Source organism: Panthera pardus, unplaced genomic scaffold (assembly GCF_024362965.1).
Source record: "Panthera pardus isolate Hobbes unplaced genomic scaffold, ASM2436296v1 HiC_scaffold_2, whole genome shotgun sequence".
Taxonomy (NCBI): Eukaryota; Metazoa; Chordata; class Mammalia; order Carnivora; family Felidae; genus Panthera; species Panthera pardus.
This window is the reverse complement of record NW_026526765.1, coordinates 77,154,017-77,176,353: the sequence shown is the minus strand read 5'-3', so window position 1 is coordinate 77,176,353 and position 22,337 is coordinate 77,154,017. Positions and strand designations below refer to the sequence as shown.

The 22,337-nt window shown below is 33.7% G+C and overlaps 1 protein-coding gene across 1 annotated transcript in view; it reads right to left on the bottom strand.

Moving 5' to 3' along the window:
* Nucleotides 1-4,868: 4,868 nt before the first annotated feature.
* ST8SIA4 (ST8 alpha-N-acetyl-neuraminide alpha-2,8-sialyltransferase 4) overlaps nt 4,869-22,337 on the bottom strand; it is a 97,288-nt gene continuing 79,819 nt past the window's right edge. The window contains exon 5 of the mRNA XM_019450623.2: nt 4,869-5,742. Within this exon, the coding sequence (XP_019306168.2) occupies nt 5,460-5,742 (283 nt within the window). The 3' untranslated portion in view covers nt 4,869-5,459. The remainder of the gene's footprint in view (nt 5,743-22,337) is intronic.

The following is a 22,337-nucleotide window of genomic DNA, read 5'->3' as shown; positions in this document are numbered from 1 at the left end:
ATCTCACGGTTCGTAAGATCCAGCCCCGGGTCTGGCTCTGTGATGACAGCATGGAGCCTGTTTGGGATTCTCTTTCTGCCCCTCCCTCACCCATGCTGTCTGTCTGTCTGTCTCTTTCTCTCTCTCTCAAAATAAAGAAATAAATGTTAAAAATAAAAGAATGAATCAAACAATTTTATTCTTACATCCAAGATTGTTTTTCTTTCATGGGCTTGTGCATATTGAAACTAGTGAATAGGGGAAATCATTAAGCTGCCCCCTTAATTTGGAGTTTAATACTCCTATTCTTATAAAAAGGACACTAGTAAAAAAGTTTTTAAAATATAGGAAATGCATGAACTTTGCCTTCTGCAGAACTTCAACCTTAAGATATTTCAGTAGTTGCTAATAGAGATGAATGAAACACCCAAATTCAATCAAATGTTTGCATAGGAATCTCATAATGATAGTTTTATATAGCTGTAATGTAGTAGATTTTGTGATACATAAAGTCAGATTCTAACATAAAAGTAATCAAACTTGCATGAAAAAAATATAGGAAGAGTTTGGACCAAGAATTGGCAATGTTTATCCAACACCATCCAGGAGAGAGCTACTGACTTGGAAGACACAGAGGATGATTGCTCTATCTTGGGACAGGGATAGTTTATCAGACAGTCCCAACATCTAAATTATATACCCCTCCTATATACTTACTTATGCTTTTGATTTGTGTTCATTAAATAATAATTTCGTTAAATAAAAAGAGGCAGCATCAAATTGTGATGGGTAAGAATGTGGACACTGAAGTCAGACCACTTGGGTTCAAATCCTGGTTCTTTCACTTCTAAGCTGTGTGACCCTCAGCGAATCACATAACCTCTCAATCTCATCTGTAAAACTGAAATATTGCCATATCCATCTTACAGCTTCACATCAGGTCTTATTTTATCCCAAGAATCAATAAGGATTACCCACGGTATATGGATCCTTATAAATAAAAAGTAATCATGTAAATACCAATAAGGTCTATATTCATTATCCATTGTTAATGGTTCTCTAGCAAATGCTTTACAAGTGCAGAATGGTATAAAAGGGACCTCATGAGGAGCACCTAGGTGGCCCAGTCAGTTAAGCATCCAACTCTTGATTTCAGTTCAGGTCATGATCCCAGGATTGTGGGATTGCACCCACATGTCAGGCTTGCCTCTGGCCGTGGAGCCTATTTGGGATGCACACACTCTCTCTCTCTGTCTCTCTCTCTCTCCCCCTTTGCCCCTCTCCCCCACTCATGCACTTTATTATATATAAAAATAATAAAAATAAAAACAAAAAAACCCAAAAACCCCTGTTCCTTATAATGACAGATAAAGTGGAACCGAGGGCTTAAATGTAAGAGATAAGAGAAAAATTGGAAAAAAAAGGGGGGATTTAATTTATTTTACAATTTTACAAATGATAAAACAATTACACCCAATTGCTATACATAAACAATAGGAAACAGTGTTGAACAGAATGAACTTGACAGAATAAATCTCATCTTTCAATTCCACAAATGATTTAAGAAATACTCAGTAGCAATTATCCTGTGCAGCAGTGCTATCTCTGTAAACTCTTTTTTTTTCTCCTGCTATATACATTTGAAACACTTGTGCTTTTTGCCTACACAAAGAAACAGTATTTATTAAAAGGTGCTACTTAAATGGAGACACAGGGCCCGGAGCCACAATCTGAAAAGTCTAAGTCAAATACATTGCCAGCTTCAAAACTTTTTTTAATTTTTAATTTTTTTTTTCCTTTTTTTAAGATTTGGCCATACTAGACCCTTATTGACACTCTAAGTATGAACAATAGAATTCAGTTATAAAGTAGATCCCTCTTCAGGTTAGTAACTGAAGTCTCAAAAGAACTTCTTTATTCTAAAGTGGTCTTATCTCCAGAGTGCTTAACAGCACAGCCTCTGAAGATGTTAGCATAACACAAATCTAGTGCGTGTATATTACAGACTCTGTGTATATAACACAGACACACATATATAACATTGTATATATGCATCACACATGTCTATTTGTACTATATAGATATATCTATAGCACATATATAATAAAATATCTATTTCTAGGTGGGCTTTATTTGGATTTTCTTTTGTCAGATATGCACAATAACCCTCTCTCACTCAATTTTCAAAACATTGGTAACTTGATAAGGTCTAATGAGGAAACTTTCAAACTTGTAGAGGTAACAACTAACAATACGTAACTCTTCCTACACCTCTTCCACAATTATAGATACCCCCAACAATAAGCACGTGAAAACAACTCCTATGAACCAAATACCACATTGTGTGCATTATGACTAACTGGCTCAATTAGAAATAAATTACTTTGTTCACCCTTTTCCTGTGGAGAAGTTTAATAACTAGTTGGTATGTACACTACCCATAGCATTATTTAAATAAATTTCTTATGTAAGCATATATGTAGAAATTCCCATTAGCGATTGATATACATTTCATATGATATACAATACAGAAAGACATTTGAATGCCCAGCACCTTCTTTGAGACTCAAAAACTTCCACAGTAATTTCATCAGTCCCATGGGCAGAATCACTAGATTTGCCCGGAAAATCTGTTACTGATTCTTTTTTTTTTTTTTTATTCGAGCAACATAATATTAAGTATAGAACAGGCTGGGTAATGGTGAAATTGTTTCCATGGCCTATTCGTGTCAACAGCACAGTAACAACCATGTTCTCTAAAGGACAAGCATCTTTCACAATCAGCTGCCTGAGCATTGCCAGGTACAGGGGTAAATTGTGAAAAAGAAACAAAAAATTAAAGCTGTGAACATATGATAGATAGTCTCAAAAGAAAAAAAAAACTCAGATGTTTCAAGTACGTATGTATAATTTTATTTTATCATGATCCCTTTTGGCCCTTATTGGTTAAACGGAATTCTTCTTCTTCTTGCTATTAGTGATCTCCTTGCCTTATCCCTGTAAGAAGGCCACAGTAGATTGTGGAGGTGGTGAGGTGAATGGAAAGGTATACAATAGGGAATGAAATGGTCTTGTACAGTTTGTTTTCTTTGAACACTAAATACCTTTAATTAATTCATTCTTGAGTATTGAAAGTTCCCTGAGATGAACAAAAGTAGTCTCAGTCGATACTGAAGCCCTTTTTATATGCTGAACATTTTCAGAACTGGGCAATTTATTTAGAGAACACAAAGTTAGGGTAACAAAGCAATGCAAAGCTAAAAAGGCACTACTCAATGCATCTATGAGATAAACATTAATGCACAAAACGATGAGTGGCTGTATGCTTTTGCTGTGGCCTTAAAATTGTTGAAATACATTTGTTGATAATGCAGTAAAAATGGCAAGGTTCCTTGCTGCTGCTTTGTAAGACAAACTTTTAATGAGCTCTGAGATGGACAGTACCTACCAGAATTTACTTGTGACTTCAAATTTTCTATCGAATTCAAATTAAAGACTACTCCAACAACTTACCCACAAATAGTAAAAATTAAGGTTCTATAAATCACCTACTTTGGATTTGTTACATAAATCAGACTTTTCAACTTTACATTCAAAACATGTGCCTAATTCTTTTAAGATTTCCATTAGGTAATAAGAGGTTAATGATAAAAGTGCATCATGTTCATAGCATTTTTAGCTATGTATCTCCTTTATGCATTCTATTTTGTTTTCTTAGAGACACATGAATTCTAAAAAATAGGATTTTGAAACCCAAGGTTCTCTTATATTTTTAAAAATAATACCATGTATTATTAATATATTAAGAACTGTACTACTGTGGACATCCTTTTCTATGATTATATATATATATATATATATATATATATATATATATATATAAAATCTCCATGATATTTATTCTTTTTTCAGACTGTCTTCCCTAAGAAACAAAACATACATGTTCCCCACACTATTTCTTCTCTTCTTACACTGCCTTCCCTAAGAAACAAGAGGTCATCTAAGGGTTTCAATCCAAGAGTAGAAGTGGGAACACAGCACTTCTGCTTTCTAAACAATTCACTGTCAGAATTACCTGCCGCTGAAGTAGAAGTTAACAGAAAACTGGCCCATTGGTCAATTCTATCACATGTTAAAACTTTTTGAATCACTTTATTAATAATTTCATGTGCTTCTTTGAAAACACATTAATGTAGTACTGTGAATAAATTTAACCACAGAGAAAATATTGGTCAATTTCATTCACTTGAAGTGCAAAATGCTGACACAGTTTCATTATTAAACCTCTTAAAAGTAATCATCCCTGTTTTGGAAACAGCATTCTATTAATCACGTTATTTCTGCACTAAGAAAACTTAACAGTAATGTAAAGAGAATGCCAATCTTTCCATTTGAGTAATAAGGGGAATATCAAAGAACTGGAAGTCAGATTTCAGCCCTATCAGTCTGACATTTATCCTAAAGGGCAAAATGCTTCCAGAAAATTATTATGAAATGTAAAAGTTATGGAAGTCTTCTTCAAATAAAAATAAAGTTTGAGTTTGAAAAATTCAACATATTTAAAGACAACTTCTGTATTAGTAGCATCATAATATATTAATATATCATTTTCATGAAAGGAGAATGGTTTGTTGTGTAGAAACATCAGTATTATCTTTGGTACCAAAAGTACTTTTTTTTTCCTGCTAATTTTACCATCTCAGATGACATTGAACATCTTTCCTTTAGAATGGCTCAAGATTACTGAGTGGCACAGTTTAGCTGGTACCTTCTACACCACTGGGAAAAACTCTGGAGGTTTAAAGTTGTGCAAAATAAAACGTTTTTACAAAGTCATTGTGTGATTGCTCTTTAAAAATATAAGAACTTTAAAAATGATTTCTTGAAGGTTATTTATCTCATTCATCTTTATCTCAGAAAGGATTTCTAAGCACCCAATACCCAAACCAAAAGAGATTCCAGAAGACAAAAACAAAAACAAAAACATAAAATTCATGATCAGACTCAGAGTCCTGACTGAAGGCATTTACTTGAGTTGTTTAATCTTATGGATTTCACTGCTCCAACTATTTCCATCTTGATTTCTTCTGACAAGGATGGTTTAATCCCCAGGGCTGGGTTACTCTTCTAATGTGCTTGGCGTTGCCGTGGCAGCCCAACAGTGATGAACATATTTGCCTCATTAACTAATGACAAGTGCATTGTTGGATCTTGTAAACACTACTGATTATACATTCAAACTGTGTTCTTAGTGGAAGTGGCACTTACTAGGACCCTTGAAGTCGAAATATGTTTTTTAGAGCACTTTGCAGGTATTTCATCAGCTGGTAGCGGATTTCTCATAAATGTCCTTTATCACCTTTCGGATAATTGGTGGATACTGAAACTCAGTCTTGTTCTGGATCCTATTTTCAAATCTTAGGAAGCATCTTCAGAAAAGAAGTGCATATTCAGTTTGTTTGTATGTTTTCAAATGTGCTTTATTGCTTTACACACTTTCCTGTTGTTAGTTTCAGGGCTCCTCTATTATGTAGCACATTCAATGTTTTGAATTCTAATGGCATTCTGTGAGGACTTGCATTGGAAAAGTACCTATATTTTAAGTCATCGTAGTAATGATATTTGACGGCTTTTCCATTCAAATCCTTAGGGAATGGCCAGAATCCATACAGGTGAATTTCATCACAGAATCTTGTGGCAAGTGTATACATGAGGAGACCTGTGCTGGGTCTTTTGATGGGAACTTTGTTTGTCAGCCAGTAACTGGAAAAGAAAACACACACACACACACACAGAAGAGAAGAATTTAGAGGAAGACACAACATACCCTACAGCAAAGTATACTATGTGGAATTAAAGTAAATCAAATTTGAAAAGTATCCTTATGAATAACAATCAAAAGATTCCTGAAGAAATATTTCTTAAGCATTTAGAAATTTATAATCTCTTTATATTATTTTCTCTTATCCTTTATTTCCTTATTTTTGAGGTCATATAAATAAACAGGGGACCTAGAAAGTATGTAAATATTACTGTAGAATCTCATATTCAAAATGAATTAGCATCAAATACATAATATACAGAATAGAATCTTCTCAGAAAGTGTTAAATACGACTATAAAAGACACAGTAATTGGGCAGAGATTGAGTAATTCTCCTAGAAAAAGAAAATTTGAAACTTTGCCCCTGGGTTTTTCAAAATCTCTGATATTTCAATTAAAAATCCAAACAAATGCTTCACTTGCATTATACTGACTTATTTCATTTCAATTGTCCAAATCCAATTTTACTAAAGCTAATTAAAAATGTTGCCTCAACCCACAGAACGACGACATAAAACAAATAACATATGAACATAAACAGTTCACCACTTATTCAGTTTAACACTTTGTTAAATAGGTAAAATAAATTTAATGCTGATAAGTATTTTATACTGTTCATTTTCAAAGGTGATAAAATACTCTAAAATGTTCAGATCCATCATTGTTGTCAAACTTTGTTCACCTGAAAAGCATGCAAATTCACAAGTTAATCATCACCCCTGGCAAAGAAGGGGGTTTCCAGTATTTCTTGGCATATTCATTATCTCATGTGGAAACAGCTAAAAGAGGAAGGGTATAGATTTTCTTTAACTTTCAAAGTTGTCCAATTATAAATAAAATTAAGTTAATAATTCTTTTTTTTTAATTTTTGTTTTTACTATTGTCTCTTATTTGGGGAAATATATACCCTGCCATCCAAATGTAAGGGCAAGATTATATAAAATTTTGGTCATTGCTGTGTTTAAACACTTGCCTTGGATTTACACAGTATTCTTTCCTTTGTCTTTTTTTTTTTTTTTTTTTTTTTTTTTTACTAATTTATGACGTTTTCCAGGGGACATCAAATACATCTAGACTACTGAATGCTGATCAAGAAATATTGGACTTTGAAACCTCCCTACAAACATCCAAAACAGGGAAAAGATACTTATCCATTATTGTTCCTCTTTTTTTCCCCTTCATTTCTCCCTCTCTGAACCAGGATTGACCTTTCACATCTTTTAGTTTTCTACTTGGGTAAAGGCCACGTGCTAAATGTTTTGAGCCATATGAAATGCACTACAGATCTTTTGTAACAAAAGTTTTTTAAGAAAGCCTATTCTCAGTAAAGAACATTTGGAAGGAGTCTTCAAAGAAGATTATATAAGAATTTTCTCATAACACAAAGGTAGCTAATGAACAAAAACCATAGCCCATGCATTGTTGACATCATGAAGAAACCCAGATATTGATTCTGTGTGAGAAGTTTAGTTAAACTATGGTTTGAAGGTTTTGAAGAGACTGATAGAGACCAAAGCTGCCTCAGCTTTGAGAAAGCAGATGTTCTAGCATAGAATGATTCTTATTGGAAAATTGTGTAATGTGATCTGTGTGTGATTACAGATGGCAGTTGATGAAGTTGGTTAGTTTTAAAAAATGCATTTATTTATAAATTTTTAAAACAGGTGAAGCAAGTTCAAACTCAGTCAAAAAATGATTATTTCCACCAATGAATGTCAATGATTAGGAATAGTCTGACGATATGAAGTTTGTGCTGAATTATGTTATTTCTAAAGTGAGAAAAAAAAGCTATCAGGAAATAGTATAATGCCATATTATTTATATGGGACTCCAAGGTCACATTTTATGTGACTTCAAGAACACATTATAAATAAACACTTTGCATTTTCTAATTCTGGAAAGATTTCCTGAATATTCATTCAACTCTGATCATTCATAGACAAAATACCAAAGCAACTTTTTTATGTAATACAAATAAGCAATTATAGTGTTAGGGAAAAAAAAAAAAAAAACGCTGATGGCAAAATTATTGGCCTAAATGTTTTAAAATAGTATCACAGATACATAGTAACTCAACTTTTTTGATCCAAGGCACCCCATGTGATACCACAACAGAAAATCAGTGAAGTCATCTCCTTACCCTCAAACGCCTGACATCTAAAAGCTAGCAGGCAAAAGAGTATAGTGGAGACATCAGTACATCCAGAAGAAAACAATAGAAACATGTAATTTTGGGGACAATTCTCAAGTACGTGATGTGACTTCAGTGAGGTTTTTATGGAGGAAATAAATTTGTGAATTTTGGAATAGGAAAGATATACCTAGAATATTAATTAATTAATATTAATAAAAATTGTGTTTTGAAAACTAAACTCAGATCACAAAGCATCCTATTTGAAAGTAATGGGTAGAGAGGCTCTAGAAACTTGTTACTTTAATCCATGCAGTTCAAGCACTGGTGTAAATACACTTTGCTTTAGAAATTCTAAAACTGTCTGATGTTTGGCTTGAAACAATTTGAATAATTTCAAAGAAAATTAACTACCCATTTTCAGGATATTTTTGGAGAAAAAGAACAAAATAAATGCCATTTATCAAACAGACCTTACTAAATGGTGTCAACATGTAACAGATAAGTTGAAACAAAACCTTAAAGCAGTTGAGAACTAAGGCCACAGTTAATAACATTCTGTGAAATTAAAAAACACAGGAGCCGATCCAAATATAGTCAGTAAGAATTTCCTATGCGCTTATTATAAATCTAATGTTGGGCCTGACATTGTATAGGCCAACATAAATTACCGATATTCAGTATTTGCCCAGGAGCACATTCCATATGTGAAGAGGACAAAAATGGATATTCTTTTTAAACTCTATTAGCACAATCAGTTAGATAATATCTGCCAACTTTACAAGCCAAAATCCAGAGAACAATTTTAAAATCCATATCGCACAGTATCTACTTATGTACAAGCCGACATTTAAAGACCACAAATTTCTTATAAAGAGTTAATCAAAAATAGAATGTTAACTTAAATTTTAAATCCTAATTAGGAAGATATTGAACTGAAAATAATGCATTTATAAAATAATGAACTATTTATATTCTAATTCAGGATAAGCTGTTCTAATTTTTATCTCAAATTCATTTCTCTTGTAATTTCAAATTTGGCAATATTTTCAATTCAGCAAATAATCTAGTTTCTCTGTGTGTATTTCTTTTTATAGAAATTGATATTTTTCATCACAAAATCAATGCAGCTTCCCTGTAGAAAATATGAAGAAAAAAATGAGGAATAAAATATTACTTATAAGTCAACTACATGCAGATAACTACTGTTATAATGTGCTGCATCCTCTTGTTTCTCTGTCTGTTTTAGTCTTAAAATATCATTCATAGACATACATAGAATATTTTTTCATCAGCTAGGCTAAGTTTTATTTCAGATACTATTAATTCCCTCTCTCCTTTCCTCCTTCTCTTCCTTTCTGCTTTAATGTTGTAATACTCTGTCTTGTTGTATGAAACAAACTCACCCTGGATTTTATTGAACATTTCTGTTTTTATTTTTTTAAGTTTATTTATTTTGAGAGAGAGAGGGAGAGCAAGTGGGGGCGGGGCAGAGCCAGAGGGGGAAAGAGAGAATCTCAAGCTGACAGAGCAGAGTCCCACATGGGGCTCATTCCCATTAACCATGAAATCATGACCTGAACCAAAACTGAGTCAGATGCTTAACCAACTGAGCCATCCAGGTGCCCTGAACATTTCTAACTTTTTATACATGCAGTAGCCTCCATAGGTCTCACTACTTCCCACCATGGAAGCTCAGTTCTTGCTAAGCCAGGTGTCTTACCTACTCTTCCTCCAACATATCCATTGTTCTTATTTCAAACAAACTTAGCGGTTGCAATGTCTCTATCCACCAAATCTGTGTCACAAGAAGTGCGTATGAATCTGTGATATCATATATCAATGCCTGAGCCCTTGGGCAAGCTACTACTTCTCTTCCTTGGGCCTTGATTAATAATATTAAGCCTGTAAGGTTGTCATGATAATGTAAGAGAGATAGTATGTGTGGAAATCATAGCAGAAAGCTTGACACATAGTAAGTAATACTAGTTGAATTTTAACATCTTCCAGAAAAACCCACTCTTCATTCCAGCTCACACTTCTCTCTTAATGCCTTCTGTCACTATATGTTCCCTGTGGTCATGTCATTTAGCCTCAGTGGGCATGTTTCCTTAGTTGAGAAACAAAAGCATTTGATTGTGTGGCTTTGGAGTTTCCTTCATCTGTAAGATTCCATTGGTGTTTCACATCTTCTGTCTCCATGAAACTGCACACTGCCTGAAACTGTGTGAAACACTCTTGGCCCTGCTGTGCTACCTGCTCCTCATTCTGTTCTCTTTCGCTTTTTTCAGGTTTGAATATACTGAAAAGCAAAAAAAGTACTTATAGTAGTTTTGACATTAAAGCCAGCAATAGGTTAGATTTTTATCTCATATTAAAATTGGGTAATGATCACCTGATAAGCCAAAATATATTATTTCAAGCAACCAACATTTTCTAAATAAAAGAAAAAAACCTTATCGTCAACAGCATTCCACATTTGATACACTCATGACAGTTCACACTCAACATTTTGGCAAACAAGGAATATTAATTAGCGTTTATATTTAAACAAAAAAGTGTAGAAGTTTAGAAGTAATAGGTATTTTTTCCTCTTAAGATATTATTCTTTCAAAAATCAAAAACATGGAAATTTCTATATAAATATAAAATAGAATATAAAAATATATAATAAAAATATGCATAAAATACATATAATATATATTATATATGGTATAATATATATATTAAAATATCCTAGAATATAAAGTATGGAATCCCACTGTTCCAGTTTTAATGTTATATTATATGCAAAGTTTCCATTCATGAGCCCAGTGATTCTTTTATCTGGAATGCAATATTGAAGTATATAGCATGAGGTGCTTGTTCACACTACTTCTCCTCTCATATTTATCTTCCCACAACTGAGCTTTGTGCTTGTTTCCCAGAAAGATTCTGTTAATGGTAAATATTATGGTTTCTGGGTCTGAAATGTCTACAGAAATTTGAGATATTGTTTAAAAATTATCTTTCCAGGGGTGCCTGGGTGGCTCAGTCGATTGAGTGTCTGACTTTGGCTCAGGTCATGATCTCACAGTTGGTGAGTTCGAGCCCTGTGTTGGGCTCTGTGCTGACAGCTCAGAGCCTGGAGCCAGCTTCTGATTCTGTGTCTCCCTCTCACTCTGCCCCTCCCCTGCTCATGCTCTGTCTCTCTCTCTCAAAAATAAATAAACATTAAAAAAATTTAAAAATTAGCTTTCCATAATTCATCTTTGCAGAAGATGTTGGCATTGCCCCAATTCTGTACTCCATGCCTCCAAACTAATTTTTAATAATATCTGAATATTATATATGAGTTTTTGAATATTCTGTCCTTCATACTTGTTAATATGTTGGTTCATTCTTAGAAAAAGTACATGTGTATAGGCTGGCTAATATAACACTTAAAGCAATCATCCTTGGCATATTGAAATGGCATATCTCTGCTGTTTTGTTTTCAACTGTTCAAATTATCCTTCCATCATATTCCCAGTCTGCAATATGCTCCATCATGTGAATTTACTTTTTAAAGTATAGAAAACTTAATTTTGTTTTAAAGCTGTTTTGGTTAAGTTCATAATACCTCTTAAGATTATGAAATAGCCCATCTTTCTATAAAAGCAGGGTGGATGATCATTTCTTAAAAGAAAAGAAAAACAAAACAACACACAAAAAACCCACAAATAACAACAACAAAAAACTTCCAGCACTATACTCACAGAGAATAATTCAGTCCACCATAATTAATCCTTATGTTATTCCATTGAAAGAAAAAGTAATAGATGCTTAACTCTACCTTGATATGAAGCATATTTCAAGTTCTTAGGCAAGCTAGGAATAAAGTCAGGAATATAGACATAAGCAGTGGCATAAAAGGTAGCAATGGTAACACTAATTAATTGAGAGTGTATAAAGGACCAGAGACCATGTTAATTACTCTACCTATGTTGTTTTTCTCCTTTAATCCTCATCACAAACCCATGAATGGATGTTATTTCACAGATGGGGATATCGAGGCTTCGCAGGTTAAATAACCAGTTTAAGGTCATGGAGATTATAGGTGACAGACCGGGTTTTAAACCACCCCTATCTGGCTATGGTGATCTCAATTTAAACTAAAAATGAATGGGATTCTTTAGCTTCTCAAGAGAATTCAGCTTGGAACAGTAATTCCCCAGAACATTTTCAACATAGGTTTCATATGGGAAAAAATAAAGTTCTGTATGGTGTTTTGGTGATTAATAGTCTGGTGTCAATGGTGATGTATTTTACACATGTAGCTTTTTTGGCTTTTTTGTTTCTTTCAAAGGCAAATAAGAGCTGACCAGTATATAGGACCCACTTTTCCCATGAACACTCTCAAAAGTGTTCCACGTCAGAAGACGATTTTGTAGTTTCAATATATAACTTACTTAACCACACTGCAAATGTCAAAGGCAATGACATTGTATCAAAGGGTAGGGATTTCCATGCAGATATGAATAAGCTTCTTAAAGTATTTTGACGTGTTATTAAAATGCAGGAATTCATAACCTCAATGGGTCAGTTTGTCAGTATTTTTTCTAGGTGCCCTTTGCATGCAGAGCTCTACATTATTATACTGACCTTCATAAACCTGACTCATCAGAGGCATAGAGTTTTCATGGCATGGAAAAAGGAATGGGGATACTAATTTAGGCCCAATAATCTCTATATTCTATTTGGTACCTATTTATGTTATTTGGTGTCCAACACAAGAATCGGGCTTTGACCTTAATTCTGAATTTCAGCCCTCTTTTTACCTGGCCACATACGTAGTCTGGTTGAGCACAGATAGTGATATAAAACTCAAGATCTCCTCTTATTATATTGGTTTTGCCAAGTGTCTTATATTTTATCAGTGAACATATAACTCTTGTTATTGTAATGTTAGTTATTATATTTTATACTCAGAGTTTTAAAGTACTTTCACATGCTGCTCATAAAATCCTGTTATATATGCTGCAGTATATGTTATCATTTCTACTGCGCAGAAGGTGCAGTGAAAAGCTCAGGAAGTAAATAATTTGTCTGATTTTGATCAGCCAATATGCTATACATGGTGTGTTGGTAATTGTTTAACAGCCAGCAGTCACTAACCAGGGAGAAGGAGTTGCTGAGAAAGAGTTGCCTTTGCCAATTTCTGTGGTGTAAATACTCCCATCACAGTTGATTTCAAGCTACTGACCTGACATCAGTGAACACTGAGTTGGGAACACAATCCACTCTTGCCAGCCAGTACCAGCTAGCTCCAGTACACCACTGGCTGGAGAACAGATAGAAAATATTCTTCCTGACCTGTCTACCCATAAGGTCTGCACAAAAAAATTCAACATTAAGGAAGCTTACCTTAGAAAAATTTCCAGGTAATTATTTATTTATACCTCACTTGTAAAGAGAGAAGATGAGGGTATAGGTTACATCTTTTTAAAAAAAAATTTACTTACTTATTTTGAGAGAGAGAGAGGGAGGGAGACAGCAAGCAGGAGTGGGGGGGGTGGGGCAGAGAGAGAGGGAGAGAGAATCTCAAGCAGGATCTGCACTGTCAGTGCAGAGCCTGATGCAGGGCTCAAACTCACCAACCATGAGATCATGATCTGAGCCAAAATCAAGTCAGACTGCTTAACTGACTGAGCCACCCAGGTGCCCCTAATTTGCATTCAATAATGTAAGATAATAGAGAAATTTAACATTATTATATGATGAAAACAAAGATGAATGAGTCTTCTATTTTTATCTCTTAAATATGATATTTAGCACCGTCCTGGATATACAGTAGATAATTAATGAATGCATATTTAATTTATTCTTGCTGGTGTTTTAGAGATTTGTAGTGTTAATAAAATGGAACATACTCATGGTTTGGCAATCTCGGAGTAATAATATTTAATAGTGGGAAAAGCACTGGAAAAGTTGGAGTGCTGGCTTTGCTTTACCTTAAACTAACTACATGATCTTGGGCAAACAACTTAAATTTATTCAGCTTCAGTTTAGTCAACAATAAAATGAGATTTTTAATATGGTTCCTACTATATCTAAAACTCTCATTTTAAAAGGTCACAATTTCTGAATTCAGATTGAGGAGCATGAGAGTTAATCTATTTGTAGCTGGAGTCTATGTTTTGCTTGTGGTGATTAACTACTCCTACTTTTATAATGTGTAATCTGATATCACATGCAGCTCATCTCTTCAATAATGTTATAGAGCCCTTTGATAAAATCACCCTGTTAAAAACTTTAATATCATTTCTAGTTCCCTATATTACTCATATCTAGAGGTCGAAAATTCTTCTCTACATAAAAATTAATAAATTGTTTTTTGGTTATTTAAAAATTATAAAATTATCCATCACAATTTCAGAGATAAAGCTAATGGGAGAATAGTGTCCAAGAAAATGGAATCTTGCTGAGATGTGAGAAAAATTAAAAATAAACAAAGGGGATCCTTTAGACTTTATTCACCACAAAAGAAATGCAAATAGAATTTAAATGGATCACTCCAAAACTATATCACATGTTGATCTGATTTTGGTGAAGGAGAATTTAAAAAACAATTATAATATACAGATTAATTCTATATTAAATATATAAAAGATGGGGGTTCCTGGCTGGCTTAGTTGGTGGAGCATGTGATTCTTGATCTCAGGGTTTTGAGTTTGAGCCCCACATTGGATGTACTTAAAATCTTTAAAAAGTCTAAAAAAAGAGTACTTAAAATATTTTAAAAGAAGTTATTAAAGATAATATATTTTGGAATTTCTCAAAGATAATGCTTAAAAACTTGAATTGGTGCATGGGGGCTGTGCCAAAAAAAAAAAAAAAAAAAAAGTAGATGTAAAGCCACAGGTTTTAATGACCTCTTTTTTAACACAATTGAAGTCTGAAAGACAAACTGAAATTTATAATCTGAACTTGCAGAATGAGGAAGTAGTGGCATCCAAAAGGTGAAATACTGGAAACAGAAGGGGGATGGTCTTTTGAAACATGATGAAGGAGTTAAATAAGGTTACTGCTAAACAGCCTTATGTAGGATCCTCCTTATGAGATCACATTGCTTTTTGAAAAGCAAAAATTATGGAAACTTTTCATTTTTCCTATTAATATGAAAAGGAAACAATGAAATCATTTATCATAGGACATGGGGTCCTACAAGAAAAGAAAAAAAATAATTAAAAGCAAGTGGGGGTAGGTAATCTCAAAGCATATCAAAAATGGGTTAGATATTGAAAGATAAAAATGATAGCAGTATTTTATTCATGGAAATTTTTTCTCTACATAAACAACTTCCAAGAAGGCACTTAGAGATTGTATTTCCACATTCCCTAGGTAACATAAAGACAACTTCCTAATAAAAGTCCCTTTTACTATGATAAAATGTAAACAACTCTTCTAATGGTCTGATGTCCTTATTTTAGCTTGATTTGGACAATTTACAAATGGGTATGCCCAGTTTTCATCAATAAGTCAGGTTACATTAACCTTCCAAATAGGGATTGTGCTAAAATCTATTTCAAGAGCGGTCAAGACTAACTAATGTGATCCATAATCCATTTGATAATGTAAAATGCTTGCTAGCTAAGTATACAAACTAAACATCAGCCAAAGATCAGACTTCTCAAAGCCCAGTGAAGGAACAGAATCAAGATAGACATAAACAAGTTCTAAGAAGTTCTTTAAAGCTTTCCCAGCAAGTATCAAAATAATCACATGTGGGGAGGTTAGTCAAATGTAGATCATTATTCTCTATATTTATTCCTGCCATAAAGTGTGCAATAGTGAAGGGACTGCCCATTTAGACAATTGCTTTGTCTGTGACATAAATTTATCACTCAATAAACAGCTTTCTATGAGCATATAAGTTGATAAAGGGGCTTCCAGCTGAGGGAAAAGCCCCATAAAGGAATATCACCAAGGCAACACCACTGATGCAGGCTTTGGGGTCTGCATTATATTCCAGAGCTGCCTTCACTAGAAATACTACCATTGTAATTCTCCTCCACCAGATTAATTAGGGGAAATTTTATATTCCTATCCCTGAAACTTTGAAGGGCTATAGGTGGTACATAATATTTTCATTAAGTCAAAATATTAATAAAGGCTTGTGTATTTTTCCCTCCAGATGCCATCTCTTTTTGATGAAACTCCAATCTGGTGGAGTCAATGCTAATTTTCCTCCTTTTACTCTCTTTCAGCCTCACTGAGTGCCAATCCCTTCAATACATTTTTAAGTAGAATAATTTAATTTATAAATCACATTTATAAACTAGTTGTTAAATGAAAGTCCACTAGTAAAAATAAAAACAAAACAAAACAATGTTCTTGCACTTCTGAGGAAATAAAACAATCAAATACAGCCGTAAAGAAAACTACATTATGCAATATGCTATTCTTTGCAATGGAAAAGTATAAAAGTGAAAACAGTACTACAAAATCAAGCTACTGTGTAACTAACTGTACTTTAACTGAGATGTGCACTGTTGAAAGAATGAAGTTGTACGCCTTCATCATACCATATGAAAAGAAGAACTCAAAATAGATCATAGACCTCAATCCAAGAATTAAAACTCTAAAACTCTTAGAAGGAAATACAGGAATAAAGTACGATGACCTTAGGCAAAGCTTTTTTTCAGATAGCAACCAAAGAAAAATTAAATTGGATTTCATCACAACTATAAATTTTTGTGCTCCAAAAGATACCATCAAAATAGTAAAAAACTCATGGAAGAGAATATTTATGAATCAGATACCTGATAAGAGACTTGCATCAAAATTAATAAACTCCTATGAGTCAATAATAAAAATACAAAAACAAAACAAAACAAAAAAAACCCCTAAATTTTAAAATGAGCAAAGGCATAGGTATTTGTCTAAAGAAGATATACAAATGACCAATATGGATGGACAACATCATTAGCTATCACGGAAATGTGAGTCAAAACCACAATGAGATACTTTTTCATACCAACTAGGGTGGTTATAATAAAAAAGACAAATAATAGTAAGTATTGTCAAGGATATTATGGAATGGGACACTCATACATTGTTGGTGCCTGTACATGAGAGTAAAGTGGTATAGACCCTTTGGAAAACAGTCTGCAAGATCCTCAAAAGGTTAAACATGAAGTTATCATATACGTAGCAATTGTACTCTTAGCTAGAAGCTTCTTGTCTCAACCAAATTGAGTTATGCTTCTCTGAGCTCTCTTTTCAAGTAGGCCTCTCCTTTGGCCTTCTGTGTTCCTCCTTAATGATTCTAGTGTTTAGCAAGAATCCTATTCAGTTAGTTCAGGTGAGAATCCCTCCACCCTTAATATCTGATTATCTGTGTTTCAGTTTCCTGATCTGTAAATTTGAGGCAAAACATCTTACCTTCTGGAATATTGGAGAAATTGGATGATCTCATACAAATAACAGTTCACTATAAATTATGAATTTTATGTACAAATGTATGTATATCATGTTGATGCATATTAAGAAAGTCAGACACAGTACCTATGCACATACCTATAGAATATTCACTCAAGTAGTGAATTTGCGTTTAGTGTAGTTCTTGTTTTTTTTTTTTTTTTTAAAGAACTTCATGGATTATTGCCTGCATTATATACTAGGGCCAAATCATCTAACAAAACAAAACAAAACAAAAAGCCTAATAGTTACTTCTTTTAAATTTGATAAATTTTAACAAGCAGGGAGAAATGATCATAAGGTTTCCATCTAGAATGTGAACTATGCAGTTTAAATGAATATAGCAATCATGAAATTCACAGAAGTTTAGAGGCACTGCCTAAGACAACCATTTATTTTATGTGATTTGTTTTATTTTAGTTTTACTGATATAATAGAAATTCAGGAATGAGAGTCAGGAAACTTTTTTCCTGACTCTTTGAATGAGAATATAAGTTGATAGAGATAATTAGCTCAGACTTCATAACAATAAACTTATCAAGAGGGTGAAACATAACTTTCTTTAACATGGAAATGTAATTGAAATGGCTTTTTGTTTTTGTTGTTGGTGCTCAAGAGGAATATTTCCATAATAAAGAATCTGAAATCACTTGTCTGATGATTGATTCTACTTGGGAAAAAAAAATCTGAAGACAGGCAATCTGTGGGAGTTGGTTTACAAAGCATGTGTACAGTATTCTTGACCATCTGTTTCTCTTTGTGTTAGTACATTCATGTAATATTGTTTTGAATGCTGACTCCAATTTCATTTAAAAACCTCCTTCACGCACAATACATGAAAGAATACAGAAAGCAAGAGATGAAATATGGAGAATATATAGGTTCAGAAAAGAAGTATGCACTACTGGAGAATAAATTACATTTAAATTTTGGAATAAAAGGATTAAGTTTAAATATTTTTAAAAATTTTTTAATTTTAATTTTTTTTTTTTTTTTTTTTTTTTTTTTTTTTTCAGAGAGAGAGAGACAGAGTATGAGCAGGGGAGGGACAGAGAGAGAGGGAGACACAGAATACCAAACAGTCTCCAGGTTCTGAGCTGTCTTCACAGAGCCAGACCCTCAGCTTGAACTCAGGAACTGTGAGATCATGACCTGAGCCAAAGTTGGATGTCTAACCGAGTGAGCCACCCAGCCACCCCATGGATTAAGTTTCAAATATTAAAAAAGTTCACACTGGTGCACCTGGGTGGCTCAGTTGGTTATGTGTTCCACTCTTGATTTCAGCTCAGGCATGATCTCATGGTTCCTGGAATGGAGCCCCGAATTGCAGAGCCTGCTTGGGATTCCCTCTCTCTCTCTCTCTCTCTCTCTCTCTCTCTCTCTCTCTCTCCCCCTCCCCCACTCACACTCCCATTCTCCCCCTCCCTCTCAAAATAAATAAATAAACTGAAAAAAAAGTTCACACTGAATCTCTAATGGTCTTGCTTAACTAATAAAATACCTCTAAAATGTCTCAGTTGCTATCATAACATTCATACTTTCAAATAAAGAGGGTAAATGAAATGCTACACCAAAAAGCTGCAAATCATTAAAATTCATGGACACTCTGTTAGAGCAGTCCTGAGGGTCCTTCATTTTGTATTGGCATGAAAACAAGCCTTTCATCTTTGGCTTATCAGTTGTATATAAAAGCAAACTCAGGAGTTTAGGGACAAAGCTATATATCCAAGGAACGTTTAATTATAGAATCTAAGAGAGAGAGAGAGAGAGAGAGAGAGAGAGAGAGAGAGAGAGAGAAAGAGAGAGAGAGCGCGCCAATGTAGGCCATCCTGTAGAGTTCCTTAATTAAATAAGAAAATATACCAAATGAGTTCCTGGAAATGGCTGCCTACATGTGAGACCTGATAAGATCCTTAACTAGCTTATTAAAGCCAGTGATTATTTCAACTGCAAACGGGGAAACAGGTGGATTTCTGGAGTGGTGTGGATGTAGAAGAGCTATAATAAATGTTACAATTCTTTTGATTGGGTTTAAGTCATACTATTTATTTTGAAATTCCAAATATAACTAAAGAAGGACATGAGATTTGGCAGTTTTTAAAAGGGGCAAGGTTTAAAATAGCTTTAAGAATGGTCTATTAATTCTACCTAAAAATTTTTTATAATATTAACATTAAGCTTTCTCAGTTGGTAATGTTGAAATGTAGTAATAAGCATACAAATAAGAACATTGATGGCTGTCTTTCAAAGCTCACATTTTGGTTATTATATTCTGTCTGTAGCATATGGAGTTTCCAAATTCTGGAGTACTTAAGAATTCAGTTATCTAATCCAGACCAATTGCCAATTAGTTTGTCTCATAAACGTCAATTTAAAGAAAGCCAAAAATATTCACTATGATTGTTCTTCCCACAGCAAGAATTACCAGGTCAGAGAGAGGCTCTGGAAGGTGCACAGCGGTGACTGAACTCCAGGCATTAAGTGGTCCTTTAGGTCTGACAACTGGTTATGGTAAGGAAAATAATTTACAAGTGGAATATCAGTGTATAAATAAATGTGCAACCTATAGCTGTAGAATTAAAATTTAGCTGTCATAGGTAGATTTTTTTATCATCTTTTTTTTTAATAAAAGAGTATTTAACTAATTTATACCTTGTAGAGTGTTTTCCCTAAAACTGAATTTCCAGTAAGGCTCAATTTAGGTTGACTATATTAAGGTCAAAAATATAATTGTAATCTGTATAATTTATATAAAATACAATTTGGCAGAGTAAACAAATCCTTGCCAGAAGTTTAGCTTATTCCCTTCTCTCTTAACATTTAATCGTGTTCTCCATTTCCCAAATTAGTTTTCTGCAGAGTTTTCTGACCAGAGACAAACACAGGCAACCTGATACATATACTAGTTAAATACCATCTCTTCAAAAGTTTATGGAAATTGAGTTGGTTTGTAATGACCTAGAACTATTTTTTATATGTGGTGCTCTAGACTAAAGAAATTGAAACTACACTACAATGCTAAGTGATGATCTTCCGGTTTTTATTGTTACACATTTTGGCCAGTTTCCTTGTTCCTGGTCTTTTGCCCACACTTAAGAGCTGACTACATATTCCACTGTGGGAAAACACTGCTCCTTTTCAGACAGGACTTCTACATAAGTTTCAATTTCCAGTTGATTCATCAAAACAAAGCTGGTTCAGAAAGGGGAAAAATTACAAATTGCTTACATCTGTTCAACCTAAAACATTATTCATAATCTTCCAGGGATGATGTCTAAGCCATCTGGGGAATATGATAGGTGTTTGGGGAAACAAAATATCTGTCACAGTGCAATGGAGAAATGAAATGTGTGAAAGTCTCAAGGTTACCTCATGGTTCAGTGATGGCTTTCAGGTACTTTGCAACAGACAAGTTCTAAATTTCTATATATACAAACTAGAAACATTAATCTACTCAATTTTACACAGTAAGCATGAACATACTTGTAAAATAAATTAATGAATTGTTGGAATCAAGAGTTTCTGAGATAAGTGAAACAAATTTTACAGGTTATGATTAGGAAATAGGATATTTTGTTCTAATTTAAAAAGTAAATCTCTGAGCAACCAGCTGGCTCGGTTGGAAGAGCATGTGACTCTTGATTTTGGGGTCATGAGTTTGAACCCCACATTGGGGGTGGAGATTACTTAAAATAAATAAATTTTTAAAAAGTGACTCTCTAGATATTATATACTAAGTATGACTATATAATACATATAGTTATATGTTGCATATTATATGTACCATTTTATATAATATACCGATATGTAGAATACACATGTAAATAAGCACATACGATGCATATGTAAATGTATATCGCTAGTTTGCTATGCAAATGTATATATACATGAACAAATCATAGATCTGTTATAACTACCTAAATATCAGAATGCATAGTTCACAATATTGCCTTAAAATAAAAAATCGTTTGAGATGGCAAGACTTTTATGACTTGTAGTGTTAGTTGAATCAAATATTTTTCACATCTCCTTTTGCTGTTAGAAGGAAGTCTGTTGGTTGACAATGTGGATCTCTACAATCCCTAATAAAACTCTAGGATGAGGCATTTTTGTTATGAAACTTATTTCAGCCAGTTTTATCAAGAACATACCACATCCAATCAATCATTAATTTGTTACTTGACCCTGTTTCCTACTTTTCAGAAACTTTAAATAGTAAACTTACAAGAAAATAAATTTGCTCTAAAATTGATTTACTGCCACCGATTTGGGCACACCTGAGGGACCATATGTGTTAATTCCTTATTTGGAAAATTTTTTTTTTAATTTTTTTTTAACGTTTATTTATTTTTGAGACAGAGAGAGACAGAGCATGAATGGGGGAGGGTCAGATAAAGAGGGAGACACAGAATCGGAAGCAGGCTCCAGGCTCTGAGATGTCAGCACAGAGCCCGACGTGGGGCTCGAACTCACAGACCGTGAAATCATGACCTGAGCCGAAGTCGGACGCTTAACCGACCAAGCCACCCAGGCGCCCCATTATTTGGAAAATTTTTATATCATCACTAATCTTACTGAGCTTCTCTTGACATTAATGGAACAAGTTAGAGGTTTTCAAATTTTATTATAAACTTCCGTGTTAATGCTATAAATTTATAAAAATGTAGAATAGGATAAGTTCAGTATCAAGTAATAAATATAAAATACTTCTTTTAAATCTGGGTTATAGAACTGTCTCTTTTTCAGACATTCCATTGAAATATTTTGGGGAATCTAGATGAATTTTCATCTTTATTGAGGAAAGAGAAGGATATTAATGCCTAATTTAAATATGTACGACTTCCAAATATTTCCTACCTCTCTCAAAAACAGACCAAGAGAAATAATGAACCAGTTTGCTTCCAGAAAATGCTTAGCAATCAAAGATGAGAAGAGGTACTGGGGTCACTTTCACCCATCTGCTT